General features: G+C 33.9%; 1 protein-coding gene across 1 annotated transcript in view; it reads left to right on the plus strand.

The window, feature by feature from the left end:
- Positions 1-24,688, plus strand: part of MALRD1 (MAM and LDL receptor class A domain containing 1) — a 518,391-nt gene that overhangs the window by 169,127 nt on the left and 324,576 nt on the right. The window contains exon 23 of the mRNA XM_020872693.2: positions 23,263-23,419. Coding sequence (XP_020728352.2) covers positions 23,263-23,419 — 157 coding nt within the window. The remainder of the gene's footprint in view (positions 1-23,262; positions 23,420-24,688) is intronic.

A 24,688-nucleotide genomic window follows, 5' to 3' on the forward strand; every position in this document is an offset into this window, starting at 1 on the left:
AAAGCATAGGATAATTTCAGAAAATTTCTGTGGCTCATGTGAAGCTGTGCTTCATTAATAATCTATATTTTTGTAAAGAAAAAGAGGAGCGTCTCATTTCTAGGTGGTAAAAGTATAAATAGAACTATGACAACATATAAGCAGAGTAATATAATCGACTTTTAGCTTGTTTGTCTCTGCCCCTAACCCCCACCACCTCCAATAGACTGCAAATTCCCTGAGGAATTTCAAGGACTGATTCCCATTCATTGCATTATTTTTAAGATTCATTATATAATTAAGTACCAGTAATTATTTGTTGACTGAGTTAGTTGATGATTAGGATCAGTATATTGATACTTTATAATTGAAGGCTGCAAGGTACAAAGTTAAATATATCCCAAATAGGAATACTTAATCAGATAATGTTTAATGGATGAGCACGGCGTGCAGTGAGTCCTGGAGAAGGGTGCATTTCCTAAGCTTCCATCTCCTCTTGCCTTCCTCTCTGTTTTTTTCTTTTTTCTCCCCCCCTTTTACTTCGTGAAATAGTTCTTCTGTGTCATTTATCCTACTCTCTGGCTTGTAGTAGAACCCCAAGCTTCCTCTATGGCTCAGATGGTAAAGAATCTGCCTGCAATATGGGAGACCTAGGTTTGATCCCTGAATTGGGAAGATCTCCTGGAGCAGGGCATGGCAACCCACTCCAGTATTCTTGCCTGGAGAACTCTGTGGACAAAAGAGCCTGGTGGACTGTAGACCACAGGGGCTCAAAGAGTTGGACACGACTGAGCAACCAAGCATGGCATAGAGCACAAGCTCAGTTTACCCAAATTCTGTTTGTTTTTCTTTGTCGTTGGAGTTTTTCTATTTAGAAAGTATTTTTTTTCTCTCTCTCACTCTCTCAGATATCTGGCTCTCAAGATTTAAAGCCAGGTTTTTAGACTGTTGTGTCTGAAATAGTCTTCAAGAGCACTCTGGAAAATACAAAAGCCCTACACCAATTCTTTCACTCTATGATTTCACTTCACCTTCAGGCAAAGACTGCTTCTGGCTTAGGGTGGCGAAGATCATTCATAAGTTAGTATGAAGAAAAACAGGTCACATTACTGTATTTCAAAATATTCTCTCACTTTATATACCTAGTGAAGCAGTAGAATGTCTATCATGATGGAGTAGGAATATGTAGGGAGGTTTTCATTGTGTAGTTGAATCTCTGGTAAGTCTTGTGTTTTTCATCATGGAAATGAAACGGTAAAGGCTAACTAAGTGAAGTGATATTCCAACCCTCTTCGGTTTGTGTTCACACTTTAACAGACAAGTCTTTATACCTGAGGATCTGAAGTGAACTCTGGATCTATAATAAGGGTTGTATCTTTATTTTACTTTTTGTTTGCAGGAGAGTAACACCATTCCATATAGCTGTTTCATTCAACATATGTATATGAATTAGAAATAGTCTTCTCTTCTGGGGCTTCTTCTATGTGGCTGAGGTCTTAGTAATGGGGCTTGTGAGTGGATGGAGAATCCATCCTGCCCAGTAGGGACCAACTAAAGGCACCTGGCATGATATTTTTTCCTAGGATTGAAATCTAAATATTTATTTAAAAATACATATTGTTCTCAATTGTAATCTGAAGAAATAACAAAGTAAAACCTATTCAATATAAATATCATTGCAGTTTGCATGTTCTTTTGAGATTGGAGTCAGATGAAATTTCCATTTCCTTCAACTTAGGAAGTGAGAGGGAATATTTAGTAGAAAAATTATTTTCTTGGTATTTTGGGAAAAGAACCATGATCTAGTTAAACATTAACAACAACAACAACACACACACACACAAAACACAGAAGCAAAATGAATTTATATCCATTCACACTCCAGGAGCTACTGCAGAACTTGGAAAAACATGAATCTTAACTGAGAATTGTTTAAAAAAATTATTTGCTTACTATTGAATCAAGGCATTTGGATTACCTAGCATCTAAGCTTTGTAGCTAATTCATATTAAGTATGAATATGAATATGTAGCTAATTCATATTAAGTTTAGAACATTGATACTATAGGACTGTCATGCATGATTTCTCTCAGTTTGTAATTTTATAAGACCTCAGAATCCTGTCCTCTAACCTCCATAATCAGTTCAACAAGCCAAGTCAACTTTACCATAGTATGTAAATTTGTAAATTGGCTCATAGGTAAGTACCATAAAATTTATGATCATTTTTATCTCACAAGAAAGCCTTTGTTTGATCCAGCTTATTCATTTTCACAGCTGGAAGCAAGAAGAGCAAAGTTTTGAGTCCTTGGCCTTCAATTCCATTTTATTTGACTTCAGTAAATGCCTATCTGTTGGTTAAATAAGGTCTGCTATAAAGATTTTTTAGGAGCCTTAAATCATTCCCTCAAGCAGATTAAGCACTCTCTATTTATTGTTCATATGGAATTATATCTAGTAGAATACACATGCATATTCTGGGTCAGTGGTTTCTGACTGCTCCCAGAAACTCTAGAGAAGTTTTGCAAAGTATAGATTGAGGACCTCTGATCACGTTTCTGTGTTTATTAATATTTAAATATGTAATACATTTATTTAAAATGCATTACACTTGAATCAGAATCTTGGGGCTAGAGCTGGGACTCTGTACTTTTAGTATAACTTCTAGATGGTTCTAAAACCTCATTCTTAGCAGATGTCTATGGGAGAAAGTGGGGAGGGTATTGCTAAAAGAGGGTGGCTTTCTTAGCAACTATTTCCAATTTTAATCAGAACTGACTCATTTTCCTCTAAATCCAGTGACTAATTAAAAAATTTAGAACAAAATATTTCAGGAAAAACGAAGTGATAGAAAAATACAAAGATGATTTTATTCAAAAACAACAAAATGTGTGTGGTATAAAGTAACTATTGTAATTGAGAAATCATATGGGAGAAAACTCGACACTGTGTTCATCTAGAAGCCATATAATTTCAAGGCACCCTATATGTTACCTCATTCATGTAAGATACCCAACCTTTTTTCTCAAGTCTTTTTGCCTCCGTGTTTTCTTCTTTACCCCTAATCAAAATGATTCTTGCCTTTAAGATCAAAATCAAATGTACTGCTTTTATTAACATTTTGACAAAAAAGAGGGTATTTTTAAATGCCTTGCATTTTAAGGTTTGCTTACAGATTATTGAGAAGCTGTTTGAGTATGAACTATCTCATTCAAAATGCAGATTAGATAGAATATAATTTCGTGTGTTGCTTGTTTATAAAGCTGGAAGTACTTTTTCTGAAATTTTTCCTTTTATTTCATAGCACTGACCATTGTCTTTGAGGTGAGAATGACCTATAGTCCACACTGTTGCCAATGGACCTGCATTCCTATCTACACTGTGCATTTGTACAGGCTTGACATCATTATAAACTAAAAGCCACATAAATAATGCAAGCTGTCTCTGTGACATAACTGGGCATACCATTATGTGTCTAAGTGCTAGATATAAATGTGGATAAAGGCTTCAGTAAACCCAAAAATATTTTAATGTTTTCTGCTCTGCAACAATAACAATTTGCAAAGCTTTACTCTCTTAGACATTAAATGCGAGGATCACTGCTTTCTCAGAGTCCTGTCTGGGAAGCCAATATTTTATAGGCCAATTTAAATGCTTCAACACTCTTCCAACATAATTTCTGAAAGATCCAGTTTTATAAATCTAGAATAATGGTTAAATAGTAGACTTTAGAAACAGTTTGGCTAAAATGAAAATAAAAATGCAAACAGGCAAAATCAAAATTAAACTGTAGTGATTTTCTCTTAACTGTTTTAACACTTGTGGGAAATAGCATTTCTGGCAGTGTTTCCACAGGACTGAATACAAAGCATAATTGCACCTCTAAAACACATGAAAAATGGCTTTCATTTTAGGTTGACCTTGAGTTAAGCACCTATTCTTTATTTTTCCATACATATCAATAATTTGTTTTAATTAAGTGAATTAAATCACTTTAATTTTATTTTGGTGTATTTTAACTTGATAATATTTTTTAAAAAATTAACTGCAGTTGCTCCAAAACATGGAATTTAAGAGAAATCTATGCTGAAAATAATACTTTTGTAAGCCATTCCTAAAATAATATAGCTTGTTAGGTAGTATATTTGCTGGACATGATAAAGTTTTAACAATATATTCATAATGTAGCATATGATTTATGATATGTTACTAATGATCACTGTGTAATAATAAAATAACATATCATAGTTACAGTTACTTTAAAATTTTTGAATTCATTTTCATCATACAGTTTTTGAATTTGCTTTCCCTTTAACCACATTGAGATGAAATAAATTTATTTGCATTCTAACTTCTGCACAAAGTTATAGTTATACAAAATATGGAGGAATAAAATATTTTCTCAAGTAAGGTAAATTAGATTTAATTCTTATATGAAGACAACTTGAAAATTTGAACATACTATATCACATATGAACCATTTATATATATATATATCACATATGAATCACATATATATTAATATCATCTAATGACCTTTGTATATGCAGATTTATCAAATATTCAAAGATCTTTATGGTCTGGAGGATGAAGAGGTACCCTTGACTAGACATATGACTCATTCTTAAATTAGACATGTATTTCCTGAGCATCTGGTCTGTGAGAATCACAAGCTTAATCAGACATGGAACCACATGAGTACATGTGTAATGCTCAGAAGAGGCCCTCTGTAGACACTGAGGTCTCCAGGTCTGTCCTGGTTGTCTCTATCTTTGGTAATACCTGGAGAGATTCTCCAAATTTGAATCTTAGTGAACAATATAAATGAATTAAAATAAGTGAACTAAAATAAGGGTAAAGACCATACATTGATTATTTTAAGACTTTAACTTTTTTTATTGTTACAAAAATACTGCTTTTTCCCCACAAAAGAAGAAATGTATTCTTATTGTAGGAGAATGTTTAAACATAAATAAGAAAGGGAAATAATGACAATAACTCTAATCTTGCCACCATGATAAAAAGCATTGTGTGTTTATGTATATATATATATATTTGATAAACAAAATAGGTTCTATTAATCACATTGTTTTCTAATATGCTTTTAGTTTTATATACAATCTGTAAGCAATTATTTACCAATACTTTTTAAAATGGGGCAATAGTTTTCCATTAACAGGATGCACCATAGCTCAGTAATTTAATTCCTCACTATTTGATTTACGAGTTGTTTTTGATTATATACAAATTTAATCAACTTTCGCTGAATGCTATGCAACTTTACACATACTGTAGATTATATCCTGAGAGTTAAAAAGCATACAGAGTAGAATTCTTATATTATTGATTATATTTTAAAACACTTGATTTATAATTTTGTGTTACTTTGCAAAATGTACCATTTTTGAAAGCAGTACATGATCATGTCTGTTTTTCTGTATGTTTGCCAAACAATTGAGTATTGAATTACTTTTTTTTGGTATAAAAGCTATTAAATATCAGCTAATTGCATTCTTTTCATTTCTCTAAAACAGAGAGTAACCTATCTTTTTTTCTTTGTACCTTGTTCAAGTGTATTTCTCTGTGTATCTCCTGTTTGTGCTCTTTGCTTGCTTTTCAGTTTATAGTGCTTATTTTTTCTTACTGATGTATAAGATATTTATTTGGGGGTGCACTGGGTCTTCCTTGCTGCATGTGGGCTTTCTCTAGTTGTGATGAACTGGGTTTACTCTTCATTGCAGTGTGTGTGCTTTTCATTGTGGTAGCTTCTTTTGTTGTGCATGAGCTCTAGACACATGGGTTTCTGTAGTTGCAGGTCCTTGATATAAGATCTTTTAAAGCATTGAGGTGATTTTTTTTTAATCTGTTACAAATGTCATAGAAATTTTTCCCAATTTTTATGGCCTTTTGTTACTATTTATCATATTTTTCATATCTTAAAATTCTTAGGATGTACATGCTTATGTCTCCCAACTGTGAGAAGAAGTTTTATTGACATGAACTAGAGAGGAAAAAAGCAGAGACATCACTTTGCTGACAAAATCTGTATAGTCAAAGCTATGGTTTTTGCAGTAGTCATTTAGATGTGAGAGTTGAACCACAAAGACGCTGAGTGCCAAATAACTGATGCTTTTGAATTGTGGTACTGGGGAAGACTCTTGAGAATTCCTTGGACTGAAGGGAGATCAAACCAGTCAATCTTAAAGGAAATCAACCCTGAATATTCATTGGAAGGACTGATGCTGAAACTGAAGCTCCAATAATTTGGCCTCCTGATGTGAAGAGCTGATCCATTGAAAAAGACTCTGATGCTGGAAAAGACTGAAGGCAGGAGAAGGGGTCAATAGAGGATGAGATGGTTGGATAGCATCATCAACTCAATGGATACGAGTTTGAGCAAATTCCAGGAAATAGTGAAGAACAGGGAAGCCTGGCGTGCTGCAGTCCATGGGGTCGAAAACAGTCAGACAAGACTCAGCTACTGAGTAACAACAGAAACAATATCTCCATAAAGACCTTGTGTGTCTTCCCTGGACACCACAAGCTCATGAGGGCAGAGGCAATGCTGTTTTATCATTGATGATGAGTGATTTCCTCATTCGGGTACAAGAGAAAAATTTTCTGCTGTGTATGTAACACATTCCACCCCCAGGATGCATTGAATTATTGTCAAATGTATGGGGAAGGGGATTGGTCTCTAAAAGAGAATAGAGGAATTCACAAAAGTAAAGGTAAAGATGCAAACAAGTTATCACTCTAGAAAAAGTAACAGTAAACTGCTTCTAAAGTCAGCATCATATGTTTGATGGCAGTGGAAAATAGTGCGACAAAATATTATGTGCAGAATATGTCTACAAAATAACAGTATGGATCCCCCAAATCAATATCATTATATTAAGGTTTCAGGGCACTGGGTAGTGAACTTGACCAAAAGTTGACTGTGATAGTAGAGAACTTATTTTGTAGTGGTCAAAATGCCAGGAAGGAAATAGTATCATTTAAACTTCAGAATGTTTGTTAAAGAAGCTATATCTGCAAGTGGAGGGTAGACTGAGATGGAAAGAGAGGCCTTTTTTCTAAATTTAGAATTATCATTTATTTTAGTAACATACTTCATGGCTATCTTTACTTTCCAAATATTTAACATTAATTCCATCAATTGAGTTTTCTGCAAATAGCCACCTGGATTTATTTTCATTTTTTTCCACTAGGTTGTAAGCTCATTAGGATCTAATCTCCATAATATTTTCCCTTTTGTGTCTTTCCTAAATACAGGCACTAAAACAAGTGCCTTGGAAATGCTTCAAGTTACTTTATTAAGTGGCTTCCTATTTAGCTAAATTCATCTCTTATTGTAATCTGTATTCATACTTCTTAGATAATTTTACTCTAATGGAAACATTTCTTTACCTGCACCTACTTGATTTAGTTCTCCTTTCAATTTGACATTTTAAGCTTCATTATTAACGTTATTAATTTAGTTTAATATTTTCAATCACTAAGGATTGCCATAAAGTGGATTTTTAAATTTCTGTCCACTTAAAAGAAATTTACTGAATTGAAAATAAACTTTTCTCTATGTTTTGAGATATTAAAATAAATTGAGCAAAAGTTAACAAAGTCAACATAAGGCTTAGTATAAAAATATACAGTGAGCTTTAATAGAGGAAAAAAGAAACCTCTTATGGTCTACATTTGTTGTGTATTCACTTTGTAGACTCAGATATACAAGCAAGGAAAGGCAATGCATTTTCTTTATGGTGTGAAGGTTTTTGCTTAAATGTGATACCTGTGTTTGCATATTAAAAAGATATTTATTTGTAAGATGATGTGACTTTAGTGCATCCATTCAAATATCTCTGACATTAATAACATAAATTTTTCCTGAGAGTTTATATGATATTCAAATTCAACCATAAACTATGGGTAAAGGTAGTAGTAATCCTATCTAGCACAGACTTTTCCCCTGAAGAATTATTTACACTGGTCTTACAAAGTCTATCTTTTAGAACTACAGTCATAATGAAATTCAAAATACAGTTTCTCAGTCTCATGGTTTGAGTAAATCTCAGTAGATTTGTTGTTTAGAACTCATTTTCTTCAAGTTCTTTATAACATTATTATCCGAGGAGAGTAGTTTTGTCTTAGTTATCAAGTGTAGCAGATCAGACTAAAAACAGTTTATTAAAAATAGTTTACAAGAGATGTCTGTTTATACTTTAGTTCTGTATTAATGATCAGATAACCAAAGGAAGGAAGATTAAAATGTGATATAAGAGATAGAACAGCTGTTATCTTTTCATGACTAAATGAATGAGTATATGTCTCTCCATAGATTAACTCCATAGTGTTTATTTTAAAAGTATCTACAAAAGATGCTTTAAGTGGATTTATTAAAAATCATGCATAGTTTTACACATGATAGGTACTAAGGTCTGTATGCTCAACAATTCATTGATAATGTAATGGCTAATGGAAGGATGTTATATAAGTTCAATTATATCTTCTTTAAATCATTTTTCTCTAGAAACATAAGATTACTTATTTATCATTAATAAATGTTAGAATTAAAAATTACATCTAATTTATACTTAAAACCTACTTTTGATTTGCCTGTTTCAAAGGATAATATCTACAATTAAGTAGAGACTGTTCGTGAAAAAGGGGGGAAATGCCAAGTTTATGAATTTTTAAATTCAGATATTTACATAAGTCTGTTTCCTCAGCATGTTCTCTTCAACTGTACACGACTAACAGGGAGGTCTGATAAATGAGTCCTGGTAGCTTTCATAGTGAAGCATCTTAGAAATGAAATCAGTATTAATTGTTTATTATGTGATAGGCATTATGAGGATGCTTTTCATACATAATCACATTAAGTCCTCCCAGTGAACTTTGCTAGTTCGAATAACTATCCCTGTTTTACATGTCAGCAAACCAAGGTTTAAAGATGTTAAACAGCTTGCCTTGGTGCACACTATTTAGTAAGCTTGGGAGATGGAACCTTTGAATCCAAATCACAAATGCTCTAATCTGTGATCTTACACACTTTCCCTCATCTTGGAAATATCTGTTGCTTAAGAACCAAGCATTTTAAAGATTTCTGACCTGATTTGATTGCAGTTTTATGCCGCAGGAGATGGAGAAACAAGACAACTGGTACTGTATAAATAATTCAGAAGAAAAAGGAAGGGTAGATGAGAAAAGTGTTAGTGATGGTAGTTTGGAAAGAAAGCAGTAATCTAGAAATGTCCAGAGACTTCCATTGTGGTCCAGAGGTGAAGACTTCACCTTCCACTGCAGGAGGTTCAATTCCTGGTTGGAAAGCTAATATCCCGCATGCCTCGTGGCCAAAAACAAAACAAAACATAAAATAGAAGCAATATTGTAACAAATATAATAAGGGGTTAAAAATGGTCCACGTCAAAAAAAAAAAAAAAAATCTTAAAAAAAGAAAAGAAATATCCAGTATCCAAACCCATTCTTGCCTTCTTTTCTTCTTTAAGTCCAGAACCCACATTTTGTTGGTAGAAGGCAATCTCATTCTGCTTTCCTGGGAATTGTTTTAGTCCAGTGGCTCCCCATCACACATCAGAATCACCAGGAGAGCTTGTTAAAACACAGGAATCTTGGGCTCACTCTAGAATTTCTGATTCAGTAGGTCTGGGTGGGACCCTAATATTTACATTTTTAAGTTCCCAGGTGAGGCCACTCATCTGGCAGCCATGCTGTGAAGAGCCATTTGTTTAGCCAAGTTCTGGTTCTCAAAATTTGGCAGCACATTGGACTTGTCTGGAAACACTGTTAAAAGATATTGATATCCAGGTCTTTTACAGAAAACTTTTTTTTTTTTTGCCCTGATATTCATAAAGGAATGTCTCCAAAAATGGGCTTCTAACTTTGGTTACTTTTTTACCTTTGTCAACTTTCTGTCATATTGAGAAATATAGACCCTTAAAAGTGTGTGTTTATTTCCTGTGTCTTTAAGAATTTATTGATGCCAAAGGGGTGATACAATCACTTTGGCTTTGTGTTTCCTTGAATCTCTGAATCATGTTGCTGTTTATGTTTCCTTGTTCACATTGACCCAGAGAAATCTTAGAATGAAAATTTTAACCTAATGTTAGTGATTCTGTAAACATAAAATGCATCTTATGATCTAGTTTTATCTGTCGCTCCATTTAGTGTAAGAATAAATATACATTTGTGTGTGTTTATCTTTTAGTTTATGATGTTGTTATTGTTGTTTAGTTGCTGAGGCATGTCCAACTCTTTTGTGACCCCGTGGACAGTAGCCCACCAGGCTCCTCTGTTCATGGTATTTCCTAGGCAAGAATACTGGAGTGGGTTGCCATTTCCTTCTCTAGGTGTTCTTCCCAATCCAGGGATCGAACCCGTGTCTTTTGCGTTGGCAGGCAGATTCTTTACCACTGAGCCACCAGGGAAGCTCTAGTTTATGTTACACTGTATCTTACTTTTGTAAATAGCAGTATATTTTGAGAATAAGGTGAGATATAACAATAATAATAAAAATTAAATTAAAGAAGTATAAGCAATATTAATGATCTCATTAAAAATGTACTAGTTCTATGAACTTTGTTTTAATGGGCATAATTTATTATTAACTTATAAATGTTTTCATTTTTATAATTTTATTTTTCTCATTGTTATTAATCATCATAAAATAATTAAAGAGTTCTTAAAATTCTACAATCATAAGATTAAAAGAATAAGTATATATACATAATGTTTTAAGTGGGTAAAAATATTTAGATATTTTATTTGTAGTATAACAGTACAAGTAATAAAATTTCTGGGATAATAAAGTTGGGATTCAGAGTCAAGATTTTAAAGTCTGTATCATCATTGTCATCTTTCAAATTTGTCTATATCTAGTCAAATTTTTGTAAGACCATAGTGACTTCATAATGTGTAAACTATTGATATATTCATAACATAATTGATATTCCCTAAGAATAGTTACTTCTAGATACACAATAATTATAATGCAATTTAAGAGAGATTTCTGCATACCAGTTATGAGAAATACTTTATTATGCAAATAACAGAAGGAGATGCAAGAATCTTAAATTTGGGTCTAGATAAGAGGAATTTTAAAAATTAGGTATCATTTCAAAGAGAATATAAGGACCATAAAGAAGGTACAGTATTACTTGGGTGCAGAGGAAGCAGGGTTGATCATATACAAAGGGAAAAAAAAATTATGAAAAGTGATTTTTGAGCTGGTTTTAAAGAACTGCATAGAACTTCACCAAGCAAAGACAAAATAGCAGCTATACTATGCTCCCATCATGGAGCAGTAATAATCAATAGTTTTCTGTTTGTCATTACTTTCTATCAATTTGATTAATATGTGTCTTGATGTGTTCCTTCTTGGATTTATCCTGTATGAGACTCTCTGTGTTTCCTGGACTTGAGTGTTTCCTTTACCATGTTAGACAAGTTTTCAGTTATTACCTCTTCAAATATTTTCTCAGGTCCTTTTCTCTCTTTTCCTTCTGGGACCCCTATAATATGAGTGTGGGTGCATTTAATGTGGTACCAGTGGTCTCTTAGACTGCTCTTGTTTCTTCTCATTCTTCTTTATTCTGTTCTGCAGCAATGATTTCCACCGGTCTGTCTTCCAGCTCACTTATTCATGCTTCAGCATTATTTATTCTGCTATTAATTCCTCCCAGTGTATTTTTAGTTTTTTAGTTATCACATCATTCATCTTTGTTCTTTAAAGTTTCTATCTCTTTATTAAACATTTCTTGTATCATCTCCAGTCAGTTCCTCTATTCTTTTCTGAGATCTTGGATCATCTTTACTATTGTTACTCTGAATTCTTTTTCTGGTGGATTTTCTATCTCTATTTCACTTTGTGGCTCCCTGCTACAAAAATGGTGAGGTAGAGAGGGAAGGGACTGGGATTGTGGGAATAAATACCCTGAATGCTCTTTCTTTCCACCTTCCAGTCCCCTGCTAATATCTTATACCAATCAATTCTAATTGAAAGTCAGAAGTTAATGGAATCTGGATGACACATTATATAGAGGTCTTCAGAACTGGAGCTATTTTCCAATAGTAGAATGATTGATAAAACATTTGATGAAGGGAAAGATGTACTTGAATTTGCTTTTCCAAAGTTATTGGTAATAGTAATTGATTGGAGTAGTACTTTGTGCTAGAGGGCTAATTCATTGTTGAAATATTTCAAGTGATGAGTAAGAAATGAAATTAAGGACAAAAAAGAGAGGAAAGGCTGGAGAAGTTGATGTAATACTTGTATGATATAAATGCAATACAATTGGATTAACTGGAAATGCAAGGAAAAAGAAAAAAGAGCTGCTAAAGAGCATTATTAGTTTTTAACTTAGAAGCCTGGGTTGACAGAAGTCCAATAGGAACTTTCTGTGGGAGCAGAAAAAGATCTCTCATTTTGTTTTGAGTTCTTTAGTTTAAGGCACTTAGCCAACATCCAAATCGACGTTCTTCATCTCCTTAGCTTGGTATTATGATTTTTTGTTTGTTTGTTTCCAAGTTTATCTAGATATAATTGATAATATAGCATTGTGTAAGCTTAAGTTACACAATGTAATAATTCTCTACATGTGCATATTGCAAGATGATTACCAGAGTAAAGTTAATTACTACATCCATCATTAAAGTCTTTTCTTGTCTGACTCAGGCTTCTTATTTGGGCCACATCATCATTAGCCCTCTCTGCTGTTCTAGTGAATCTGTTTATTCTCCAAATGTGGGACTCTGTGTCATGCATGGTACTTTCTCTCAACAATCTCCAAACCATCCTTTCAAACTTAGTTGAAAGTCAATTCTGTGAAACTCTCTGATCTCTCTCCAGTGAAATCCAAATAGTTCTTCTTTGGGCATTAGCTGTATTCCAGCATGTGCCTGAGAATACCACTAATATTAGTTTACTTGTCTAATGCCTTCCTGATACTGTATCTTGAGAAAAAGGATGCTGACAACTTGACTATTTTACAACACCAACCATTGTGCTGATCACATGCTAAGTAACTGAGAAAACAGGGATGTTGAAAAGACAACACAATTGAAGCATTTACTATTTGGACCAATAGAGGAGTTCTTAAAGCATAAATAAAAGCTGAAAGCAAAGCCAGAGGAGATTGGTGACAATAGTAAAATTTTGATGATAAAATTAGTTCTCTTTGCCAAACTGCTTTAGATAGAATTATGGAGCTTTTATGGATTAGTTCCTAATATGTTCTTAACTCATGTGCATAGATATATTACATTTAATAACTTTGGATATATTTTACATGAGATGTATGCAGTTTCTTGTAAAAGAAAAGACAGAAAAATATCTTGAGCTCTAATTTCTTTGGAGAAATCACTAAGTTTAAAATAAAATTTTCTGATATTAAAGTAGGGATCTAAATTTCCTTCCAGGGATTACTTTTCAGTCTATTTTAAATTAAACACAAAGTTTTCTAATGAAACACAGTTATCATGTTGGTAGTACATCATGAACTCAAATTAATATTCTGGGAAAGCTCTTAGTTAATTAGAAAATATAGATTTTTAAAAATTAAATGATATTTATTATTAAATTTTTAAATTTAAATATTAAATTTGGTAATTCAATTTTTATCAGCAAAATTTTTGGAACAAATATAACTGCCCAGTACTAATCAATAGCATTGGTGTATTTCAAAGATTGATTTAAAATGAAAGGACACAAGAGGCTTTTTATGAAGTAGAATAGTCTCCTCCAAAGTTGTGCTGGACTAGACCCATTCACTGTTCACATTCAATTCAAAAAAGATTTCCCTTTTAACAGTGTTAAACTGTTATAGCTTGTACCATTTTCATTTCATTACTAGCATTGCCTTAGTTTAGATTCCAGTTGTGACATTCTGTATTCACGTTATTAGAAAAACAGAGGATTAGCCACAAAACACTGTGGTAATGTTTGTTTACATTTTCAAATACTTGTAACATGCGCTACATCTTTCGTATACTCAGAATTTAGATTGCCCTTTCCACCACAGACCAGTGATACTATAATTAACTGGTAACGGCAATTGCTGATGAGCAGTGCTGTAGAATAATGTAAAGGTCAAAGAATGATAGTTCATGATCATCCTTAGCAAAGTATACAAGGCTTTAAAATACTGATGTTGAACTCCAGTGACCTAGCAGAGGGAATTCATGGTACAATATGAATCCCCTTTCATCAGTGTGATTGTAAGGTTAAGAACCAGAACCAAATGATCTGCTCTGTCTACAAATGCAGAGATCTGAGGGTCAGCTTTCTGTGTGCAACACAGGACAAAAGATAGTTTTACTCATCATAGCTGCTCCTCACTCATGCTTTATTGCTAATTTAATCTCTAGTACAGTGTGGTGTTTAACAAAAAAATGGTAAAAACAGAGAAGTGGTTAATCTCAAGGCACCATAGTTTTAATAATATTGAAAAATATTCAAATACAGGGATCATTTAAATTTTGAGCATAAAACATCTTAGTTTTTATCAGACCCTGATAATGTTGAATGAATAAGAATCTGACTGGAAAATATGACTCATTTGCATACTTGTGATTGTCATTTACATCTGACCGGCCTATTGCCTGTTAACAGAGACGGCTTGTACATTTCTTTTACCTCCTTGACACTAGCAGGTTTATGCTGATTTTAGATTATGGAATCAGCCAAACTGCTTTTCAAAAGGAAAATATATCCAAGCAGTTGTTATCTCTCCATTACAGATATTATTTTTTTTTTTTGAGACAGAATGCTATACTTCTGCTTATTCTCATTTCTCTTTTGACTTTAAACTCCTATATTTGTAAGATTAATTAACTGGCCATTAGAAGGAAAGAAAGCTTGAATATAGTTGGGCTTCTCAATCTTTTTCATGACATGGAGCCTGTAGGAAATGATAATACTGGTAAGATCCACTGGGTAAATTAGAGGGGATTTGACTTTATGTGTACCATTCTTAAGATAAAAAGTCCATGTGACTGAGCGACTGAATAATAACAACAAATATTTTCTTTATATAATTATGGTAAGAGGAATAAAGCAAGTATTGGAAGATATTAAATATTGGATTAAAATAATGCTAATGCTTTTTTTTCCCCAGAAAGATAACAAGTCTTTAATTTGCTTCCTATTAAAGTCTTTAAAACTTTTTATTATGACAAAATATATCTAACATACAGTTTTACATATATAATAAGCATTTCTTTCTCCATATTCTTAACAGCATTTATTTATTTATTTATTTTTATGGAAGGGGTTTATGATAGCCATCCCAGTGAGTGTGAAGTGATAGCACACGGTGGTTTTGATTTGTATTTCCCAAATGATAGTGACATTGACTATCTTTATATGTACTTATCTAATTTGCATAGTTATACATGTCCTTTGCTCATTTTGAATGGGGTTTTTGTTTTTTATTGTTGAGTTGTAGGAGTTCTTTGTATATTCTGGATATTAATCTCTTATCAGAGTATGATTTGCAAATACTTTCTCAGATTCTGTGTTGACTTTTCATTCTGTTGATAGTGTTCATTGATGCATACAAGCTTTACTTTTGGCATAGTTCAGTTTATCTAGTTTTTCTTTGGTTATCTTGCTTTTGGTTATCATAGCCAACAAATAGCTGCCAAATTCAATGTCATGAGGCTTTCTCCCTAGTCTGTCTTTGGGCTGTGCCGTGTAGCATGTGGGATCTTAGTTCCCTGACCAGGGATTGAACCTGTGCCCTCTGCACTGAGAGCATGGAGTCTTAATCACTAAACCCCCAAGGGAAGTCCTCTTCTAAACTTTCTTCTGAGAGTTTTATAGCCCTTATGTTTAGGATTTTGATTTAGTTTGAGTTAATCTTTGTGTGATATAAAGGTAAAGGTCCAACTTCATTATTTTGCAAATGGGTATCTTACTTCTCCTAACCATTTTCTCCTTTTTTTCTTTCTTACTCCTCCATACTCTCCCCACCGCCTCCTACTCTTCTTCCTTTTCCTCTTCTACTACTAAAACATAGGGCCTTTTTCCTACACATTATATAATGGAAAATGAGGTATTGTTGTAACAATTATTTTAAAAAATTCTTTAATCTTAAAGTTATTGTCCCTAGATTGTTCATTTCAGGAAGTATAATGAAGCTTGAATATTTCTTTTTCTGCATATTCCTTTTGGATTAGCATCCTCATTTAGCAACTTTTAACTGTTAACAATTTTGAGCAATGGGTCTCAAAATTTAACATACCCCAGAATAAGCTGAAGAATTTGTTGAACAGATTGCTGAACCTTACCCCAGAGTTCCTGATTCAGTAGGTTTAAGATAGGGCCCAAGAATTAGCATTTTTAAGTGTTTTCAGGTGAGGCTAATGCTGCTAATTCAGACACCATACTTATAGGACAACTAGTAGGAGATATTCTGGGGTAAAAGAAATGTTCTATATCCGGTGTGGTGGTTATACAGATGTAAAAGGTTATTAAAAACCATCAAAACATTTAAAATATAAGCAGTTTATTGTATATTAATTATAATGCAGTTTAAAAAATAACTTCTGAGGAACACTGAAAAATGGATAAATGGAAATACATACTTGAATAGGAAGGTTATTTTGTAAAAATGTCAGTTCTAGCTAAGCATAGATCAAGTGTTCTTATTTTAAAAAGAGTATAAAGCATGGGCTGATGAATCTAAGTCCCTAGTCCTGACTTCAGTATTTTGCAAAAGAATTACCATTGACAAATTGTTTTAGTTATCTCATGTATGAAATAGTAATGAATAATCCTACTTTCTTAGGCTTGTTGCAAGTATCAAATAATAAACTATTATTTAATACTCCCTAATTTAAAGGCATACTAATTTAAAGACTGATCTAAAAATTCCAATATTTTATACATTGTAGAAGCTAGTGTTTTTTTGGCCTGAAATCTATTTAACAAAGAATATACATACATAAGCATTCTAAATTCCTGTTTTGGAATTAGATAATAAATACAGCTGCATTGTGTAAATTTAGGGGTTCCCATATAAGACCTCTATATTTATCAGTTGTTACCTTTTAAATATATTTCTTCTTGCCTCACAAAGAACTGTTCTCCAGTGAATGTCATACAATATTGAAACAAGAACCATGGATGCTCCTAATTAAAACAGTTGGCTTTAATACCTTTGTTATTAAATTTTGTGTTGATAAAACCCCAGGCGGTTATGTAAAATTTCAGCAAATGTTTTTTCTTTTTTTTTTTTTGTTTCATAAGACTAGGGAAGAGAAATCTAAAAGCACTGCTCAAATTATAAATCCCTTTTTCACAATTGAGGTGCAAATTTTATTTGTAAAGAAGAATTTGTTATAGAAAAGCAAGAAATATCTACTGCTTTTATTTAGCAACATATTCAGGAAATATTTATTAAGCATCAGTTGAGTTTAAGCCATTTTACAAGGTGTTCTAGATACTGTAATAGGTAAGTTAAAATATATGCCTTCATATGTTTATGTGAGACTTTAGCTTCATATTCAGTGAACTAAAATCTAATATGAAAAATGCATCTAAAAAGTTATGTGTAAAATGATATGGAATTCTTGGGTGAGTGAGTGATTTTGAATCAAGGAATTTAGAGTTGGGGGATTTAAGAAGGCTTAGAAAGGAGAATATACTTGAGAGATGCTATGGAAGGTAAATCTTTGGGAGAAAGACCAAGGATAGAAGTTATATACATCTCATAGGGAGTGAGATGGCTGGATGGCTGATGCAATGGACATGAACTTGGGCAAACTCCGGGAGATGGTGAGATACAGGGAGACCTGGCATGCTGCAGTCTATGGGGTCGTGAAGAGTTGGACATGACCAGGTGACTGAACAGCAACAGAGGTTATACATTGTCCAGAAGAAAGACCAACATAAGGGAGACAGAGAGAAGGAAATACATGATGTATTCAAGTAATTGCATGAACACATACAATGAGTGTAAACCTGGGTGGCTGAGTAAAGTAATATATGAAAGTTGAAGCTGGATGTTAGTATAGAAAGTTATTTCTCAGATCCTGATGAGTAGAGACTTTTATCCAAAGAATGGTGCTAAATAAACCGTGGTCTGTGGGCCAGTTTTTACCTAATGCCTGTTTTTATTAGTGTAGTTTTTTTGGAACATGGCTATATTCATTCATTTAAGTAGTTCATGGATGCCTTCATGTTGCAGAGTTGAATAGTTGTAACAAAGACCATATGGCCCCCAAAGCCTAAAATATTTACTGTGTGGCCTTTACAGAAAAAAAGTTCTCTGACCTGAGTAAGATACCAATTCAGCCTGAAAGAGGCTTCCCTGGTGGCTCAAATGGTAAAGAATCCACCTGCAATGCAGGAAACCTGGGCTTTGTGGTTGGAAAGATCTTCTGGAGAAGGGAATGGTTACTGTATTCTTGCCTGGAGAATTCTATGGAGAGAGGAGCCTTCTGGGCTACAGTCCATGGGGTCACAAAGAGTCAGACACAACTGAGCGACTAACTCTCTTTTTCTCATTATAAAAGACTGCTCTGTGGACAGACTTTTTACAAGAAGATGATATCAAGGAGCTCACACCAGAAGCAAATTAATTCAGTGCTTCCTTTATCAAGAAATTCTGACTATTAAAAAAATGAAGCAAAACAGTGTCAGCAGATCAGGACAGTGTATGTAATGAATTGATGTGTATTTTACCAAGGCTTCTTATGTACCTGCAATCCAGGAACAGTTTAGGGATCTCACTTTGAGTAAGTAAAGGTATATTGAAGATTTCTAAGCCGGATGGTAAAATCAAATGTATATTGTAAAGGACCAATAAGATCAAATAGAACCTTTTTTTTTTTTTTTGGTCTTTTGCAATGTTCCAGCAGAATGTAGAGGGCGTATGTGGAATTTTGGAATCCTACACATCTGGTTTCAGACCTGGGTGGGGGTCAGGGATGGGGGTGGGGTCATGTCCTGACACTCAAGAAGGAATGTTCCTTTTCCCTTATATTCTAAAAATCCCACATGAGACCTCTGAGTGTTCTGTCTTATTTAAGAAGGTTACTCCAGCAGTGGTAGATCAGACTGTGGAATTGGTAGGAGGGGTGGGGAGCAGTTACACATGGCAAGGATGGTTCATTGCAGACATGAGGGTGATACTGTGGAAATCCCCAGGAGAATTATACTGTTGAACACTTTGTATTTTCTGCTACTCATGAAGGTAATCAAGTTCATGACAACTTTCAGTTACTCATATAACATCAGGTACATTACAACAGTTACAGTATTATAAGATATATCTCAAGACAGAGGATAAGCCTGAAGAATATGTCCCTCATACTGTACCTGTATATTTTGATTTGTCCATGGAAGGTTGTATTTTTTCCCTTACTAATTTAAATAAGGTGAATACCCAGGAGAATCTCAAATAAGAGGGAAATGTCGATTTTTAAATCACTTAATCTGTGTAATACTGAGGCTCTAGAAACTGATTATCCTATGATGCTTAGGCAACATTTTAAAAAATAGCATGACTGTAAATCAGGTCTCTTTTTATAATGACTTTTTAATGACTTCTATATCATCGCCTGGATCTTTACTTTTGTGACACCTGGATATAAAGCTGTGCTTTCTTTAAACCTTTACTACTGTGGTTTATGCTATGTTTTATTAGAAAAGGTATATGTCTATAAAACATCATACTCCCTGCCCTGTATGAGAAAAGACAGTTTGAAGGCTGGGAGAGAGATCCTGGTATTTTATGAGTGACAGCACTGGTAGGTATGATCATTATTGCTGTACCCTTTCCAGGAGAGGAGTTGATTTCCTTTGCAGGTACGTGCTCAAATAATTTCATCTCAGGCACGTGCTTGGCTCATTCTTCATTTTCCATTAGACATCATACATACGTCATATGTCCTCAATTAAGGCGTATAAAACTAGTAACCAGATGATATACTTTTACACTGATCCTGTGTAGATGTGCTTCTGCATGTTCAGTTGCTCAGCTGTGTCCAGCTGTTTGTACCCTGTGGACTGTGGCCCTCCACACTGCCCTGTCCATGGGATTTTCCACAAGAATACTGGGGTTGCCATTTCCTCCTCCAGTGGATCTTCCTGACCCAGGGATCGAACCCATGTCTCCTGCCTTCGAGGCAGATTCTTTTACTGCTGATCCATTGCAAAAGCCTAGTGTTCATAGGGCAGTGTTAAAACAAAAATGCTGGTGTATTGTTTGCACTTTTCAAATGCATCTCCTGAAATGTCTCCCTTTTTTCTTTTCTTTGCAGGTGAGGGGATATTTCAAGGGAATATAATTAGAATTGTTCCAATAATTCATTTACTTTTGTTATTGTGATTGAATTTTCTCAAATTGTATTGTTGGGAGAAATGAAGTATTTGTATTTTTTCATTGTCTAATTGCTGTGAAATTACTACCAGGACCTCCAGTTGAAGAACCATTGATTAGATGTTTTATTGTTACTAGAATTATGACTTTTAGTCACCAAATACTTCCATGGTCTCCAAGTCTATTCATATTGTTCTGTCTTTTTGTATTTTTTTTCCCCTAGCCTGGAACATATTATTATAAAATTTTCTTGCATAATATCATCTGATCTAGAGCTCTAGTATTCCCTTGGTGTTTTTGTTTCCACATGTGCTATACTGATTTTAAAGTAATTTTTGTTTATCAAGTATTTTTAAGAGTATCAAGTACTTTTGAAAGTATCAAGTATTGTTGAGAGTGAACCAGACACTGTGTAAGAGATGAAATAGTCATGGCCCCAAAGATATAAACATTACCATTTGGCGATATTTCATCCTGTCTTCCTTATATGAATATGTAGTTATATAATCAGTTCAGTTCAGTCACTCAGTTATGTCTGAATCTTTGCAACCCCATGGACCGCAGCATGCCAGGTCTCCCTGTCCATCATCAACACCTGGAGTTTACTCAAACTCATGCCATCCAACCGTCTTGTCCTCTGTCATCCCCTTCTCCTCCCTCCCTCCATCTTTCCCAGCATCAGGGTCTTTTCCAATGAATCAGTTCTTCACATCAGGTGGCCAAAGTATTGGAGTTTCAGCTTCAGCATCAGTCCTTCCAATGAATATTCAGGACTGATTTCCTTTAGGATGGACTGGTTGGATCTCCTTGCTCTCCAAGGGATTCTCAAGAGTCTTCTCCAACACTGCAGTTCAAAAGCATCAATTCTTTGGTGCTCAGCTTTCTTTATGGTCCAACTCTCACATCCATACATGACCACTGGAAAAACCATAGCTTTGACTAGACAGACCTTTGTTGGCAAAGTAACATCTCTGCTTTTTAATACAGTCTGACTTTTTAGTATTTCTTCTTATAGCTAGTAACCTTTATATATTATTTAAAATTTTTTCTCAGTCCCATATCATGAAAATATTATTACATATCTTAGACAAGCTTTATTGTTTTACTTTTCACATTTCAGGTATATTCTACTGTAATTCATTATTTTTGAATGCTGTGAAATAGGGGTCAAGGTTTCTTTTTTCCCCATAGGACTACCTAATTTATTCAATCCATATTGAAAAGATTGTCCTTTCCTTCACTGCTCTGTTAGAACTAAGCTTTTCATAAATCAGATGTACAAATATGTATAGAATTTTAAGACTTTTTTTATCCATTTCTCCTGTCCGTTTTTCTGTCTTTACTGCAATACAACTCTATCTTGATTATTCTACCTTTATAATGAATCTTGATATCTGATTAAGTAAATTCTTCAACTTTGTTCTACTTTGTGATAAAATGGCTATTCTTAGTTCTTTGGATTTCTATATTAAGCTTAGAATCAGTTTGCCAATTTTGGGGGAAAAAGATCTACTGAGATGGTGCTGAATCACAGTGAATCCTGAACCACTGAATAATTCATGTATTCATCTTTGTTCTCAGCATCTGTGGAATCCTGGGATATTAAGCACACACAAGGAACAAAGCTGGAACTGTTTAGTCATTGACACACAATTCTGACAATTTAGTAATCCTGCCTCTTAAAAATAATCTTAATTCATACCCTGTGTAGTTCATAGGACAGTAAGCTCTATTCCGTTAGCAGCAACTAGTGACATAAACATAATCACACATCACAACTCCAATTTATTAAATATATTAGATGGGCCAGGTACTGTGTTAGAGGTTCCACTTATTTCTAACTCCTGTTAATAATGTGGAGCTATCCTATTTTATAAATGAAGAAAGCAATAGGTTCAGAGAGGTTAAATAACTTCCCTAATATTGCCATCTAGTAACTGCTGCGGCCAGGTCTCAACCCGTCATGTCTCTTGTCCACAATCACATTCCCACTGCTGGGCTCGAAAGACTGACTCAGTAAATAAGTGGTGATTGAATGAACACTTGCCTCTTTCTCTCCATCTATTTTCTATTAATGTTTCATACGTCTTTCCTCCAAAAGTGATAACTAACAGCTTTCCAAATGGTTTTAATAAGTAGCAAGTTTAAACTCTATGGTACTAGTCTCACATGTGGTGAAAAAGTGATGTGAAAGCTAATTAATCAAAGAAGGGAAAGAATGCCAGAATGCCCAAATTTTGAGGAATCACTTCCTTATTTAATATTTCAAAAAGCTCTGTGTTGAGTAGCATGTCTTATCTCTTTTTTGAATTGATAATTCAAATGGGGGTATAAACTCTATGCATGATTATGCTGATATTTGTTTCCATCATTAGTTTCCCTTTCTGGTTTGAAACTCAGAGAGAAAAGACACAATTAAAAATTATCTACCAATTTATTAAAATATGTTTAAGTAAAACTAACCTAAAATAATAGAGTAAATAAATTTGAACCTGAAAGACTTTAGACTAGTTAATAGAACCCCAGGACAGTTCATTTCTCTTTTTCATGCTTTAATTATTTATATTTATAGTTACATTTTTTATGCCTCTTCTAAATGTTTTCAGTGTTTCAGAGTCTCATTTTACCCACATAAAAATAAGCTCTACAAAGCTGATCAGAGTATTGGCAGTATTGTTGTAAACAAAAGATCAAGTCATTACATGTTAGATTTGGTAGTTTCAGGCTTTACCATAAATTTTGCACATTGTGCTAATGCTACATAGATTCAGAATTAAAATAGAAGAATGTCTATGCTGAAGGTTATGAGTCGCCATTATGCTAAACAGCATGTTATATTCTTAGGACAAATTACAGAACAGTAATATATGCTCAATGACAAACTGTATTTATGAGTTTCTTCTTCGTTTTTAATCTGATAAACACATCCTTCTTTCCCCAGAAATACCGCAGATGGCTGGTACCTGTATGCTGATAGCTCCAATGGAAAATTTGGTGACATGGCTGATATCCTTACTCCTATCATTTCACGCACAGGACCAAATTGTACCCTGGTGTTCTGGACTCATATGAATGGTGCCACCGTTGGTTCTCTCCAGGTACTATTAGGCAATGGCATTTTCCAAATTTGTTCTATAAAAATTCATACTATACAATTTAGTGTTATTAAAATATATAGTCTGCTAATAAATGAGATATGGACAATTACCAACAATTATCAACTGGTTTCAAAGCATTATGACTGAAAAAATTTAGTAGAATTGGACCTGAGTGTCTAATAGAGTTTTTTTAACTATCCTATTTATGATTATGGTCTTTTTTAGGTCATTTTATTTTCTCTTCTATTTTTTTTAAATGTATTTGACATACAAAAGTGTGTCAAGACCATTTATAAAAATTTAAATTTTATTTTAAAACTCAAGTGGCCAATTGACCTCTTTTTTTTAATTTATTGAGGTATAGTTTATGATGTTATATATGATTATAGAATTTATTCTGAGACTACAGCTTCTGTGTGATAATGTTTTACCCTTGAAATTTGTCATGTAGGTTTAGAGTCAATATCTGTGAATAACACAACAAATGAATATAAACACTTGGGTGATATTTGGATGTGCATTCTTGTTGTCTTTGATGTAGTGGTGCTACATTCTCCGATAGTCTCTTTCAAATTGTTTCTTGGTTAAAAAAATACATATATATATGTATATATACACACATATATATATATTAAACTGCTTGAAACTCACAAAAAGTTGCAAGAATCTCACAGGCAACGCTAATGTATCTTTCACTCAGAGATTCTTTTTCTTGTTCACTATCCCAATAGGATCTTTTGTAGGAAAAATTTAATTCAATATAGAATTCTTTTCACATTCCATTGTTATCTCTTCCTAGTATCTTTTTAAAAAATTACTTTTTTTTTGGACTGTGCTGAATGTTCAGGGCGGTGCGCAAGCTTCTCCTTGTGGCGGCTTCTCTTGCTGCGGTGCCCGGGCCCTGGGAATCGCAGGCTTCAGTGGTTCTGGCCTGTGGGCTCAGCGGTGGTAGCTTGCGGGCTCTAGAGTGCAAGCTGAGTGGTTGGGCTGCACAGGCTTACTTGCTCCATGACATGTGGGATCTTCCTGGACCAGGGATTGAACCCATGTCCCCTGTATTGGCAGGAGGATTCCCAACCACTGGGCCACCAGGGAAGCCCTATATTTAGTATATTTGCAAAGAGGTGACATTTGGGTTACCTGCTTTCTTTTCCACAATAAGTAGAGAGAAATACACTGCAGATCACCTGCTTATCCATTTCTTTTCAGGTAGTTTGATGTAATTTTAGTAGTATTCTGGGATTTTTCTGGCTATATTAAGTATTATAT

The sequence above is a fragment of the Odocoileus virginianus genome, chromosome 9 (genome assembly GCF_023699985.2).
Source record: "Odocoileus virginianus isolate 20LAN1187 ecotype Illinois chromosome 9, Ovbor_1.2, whole genome shotgun sequence".
In the NCBI taxonomy this organism is placed as follows: domain Eukaryota; kingdom Metazoa; phylum Chordata; class Mammalia; order Artiodactyla; family Cervidae; genus Odocoileus; species Odocoileus virginianus.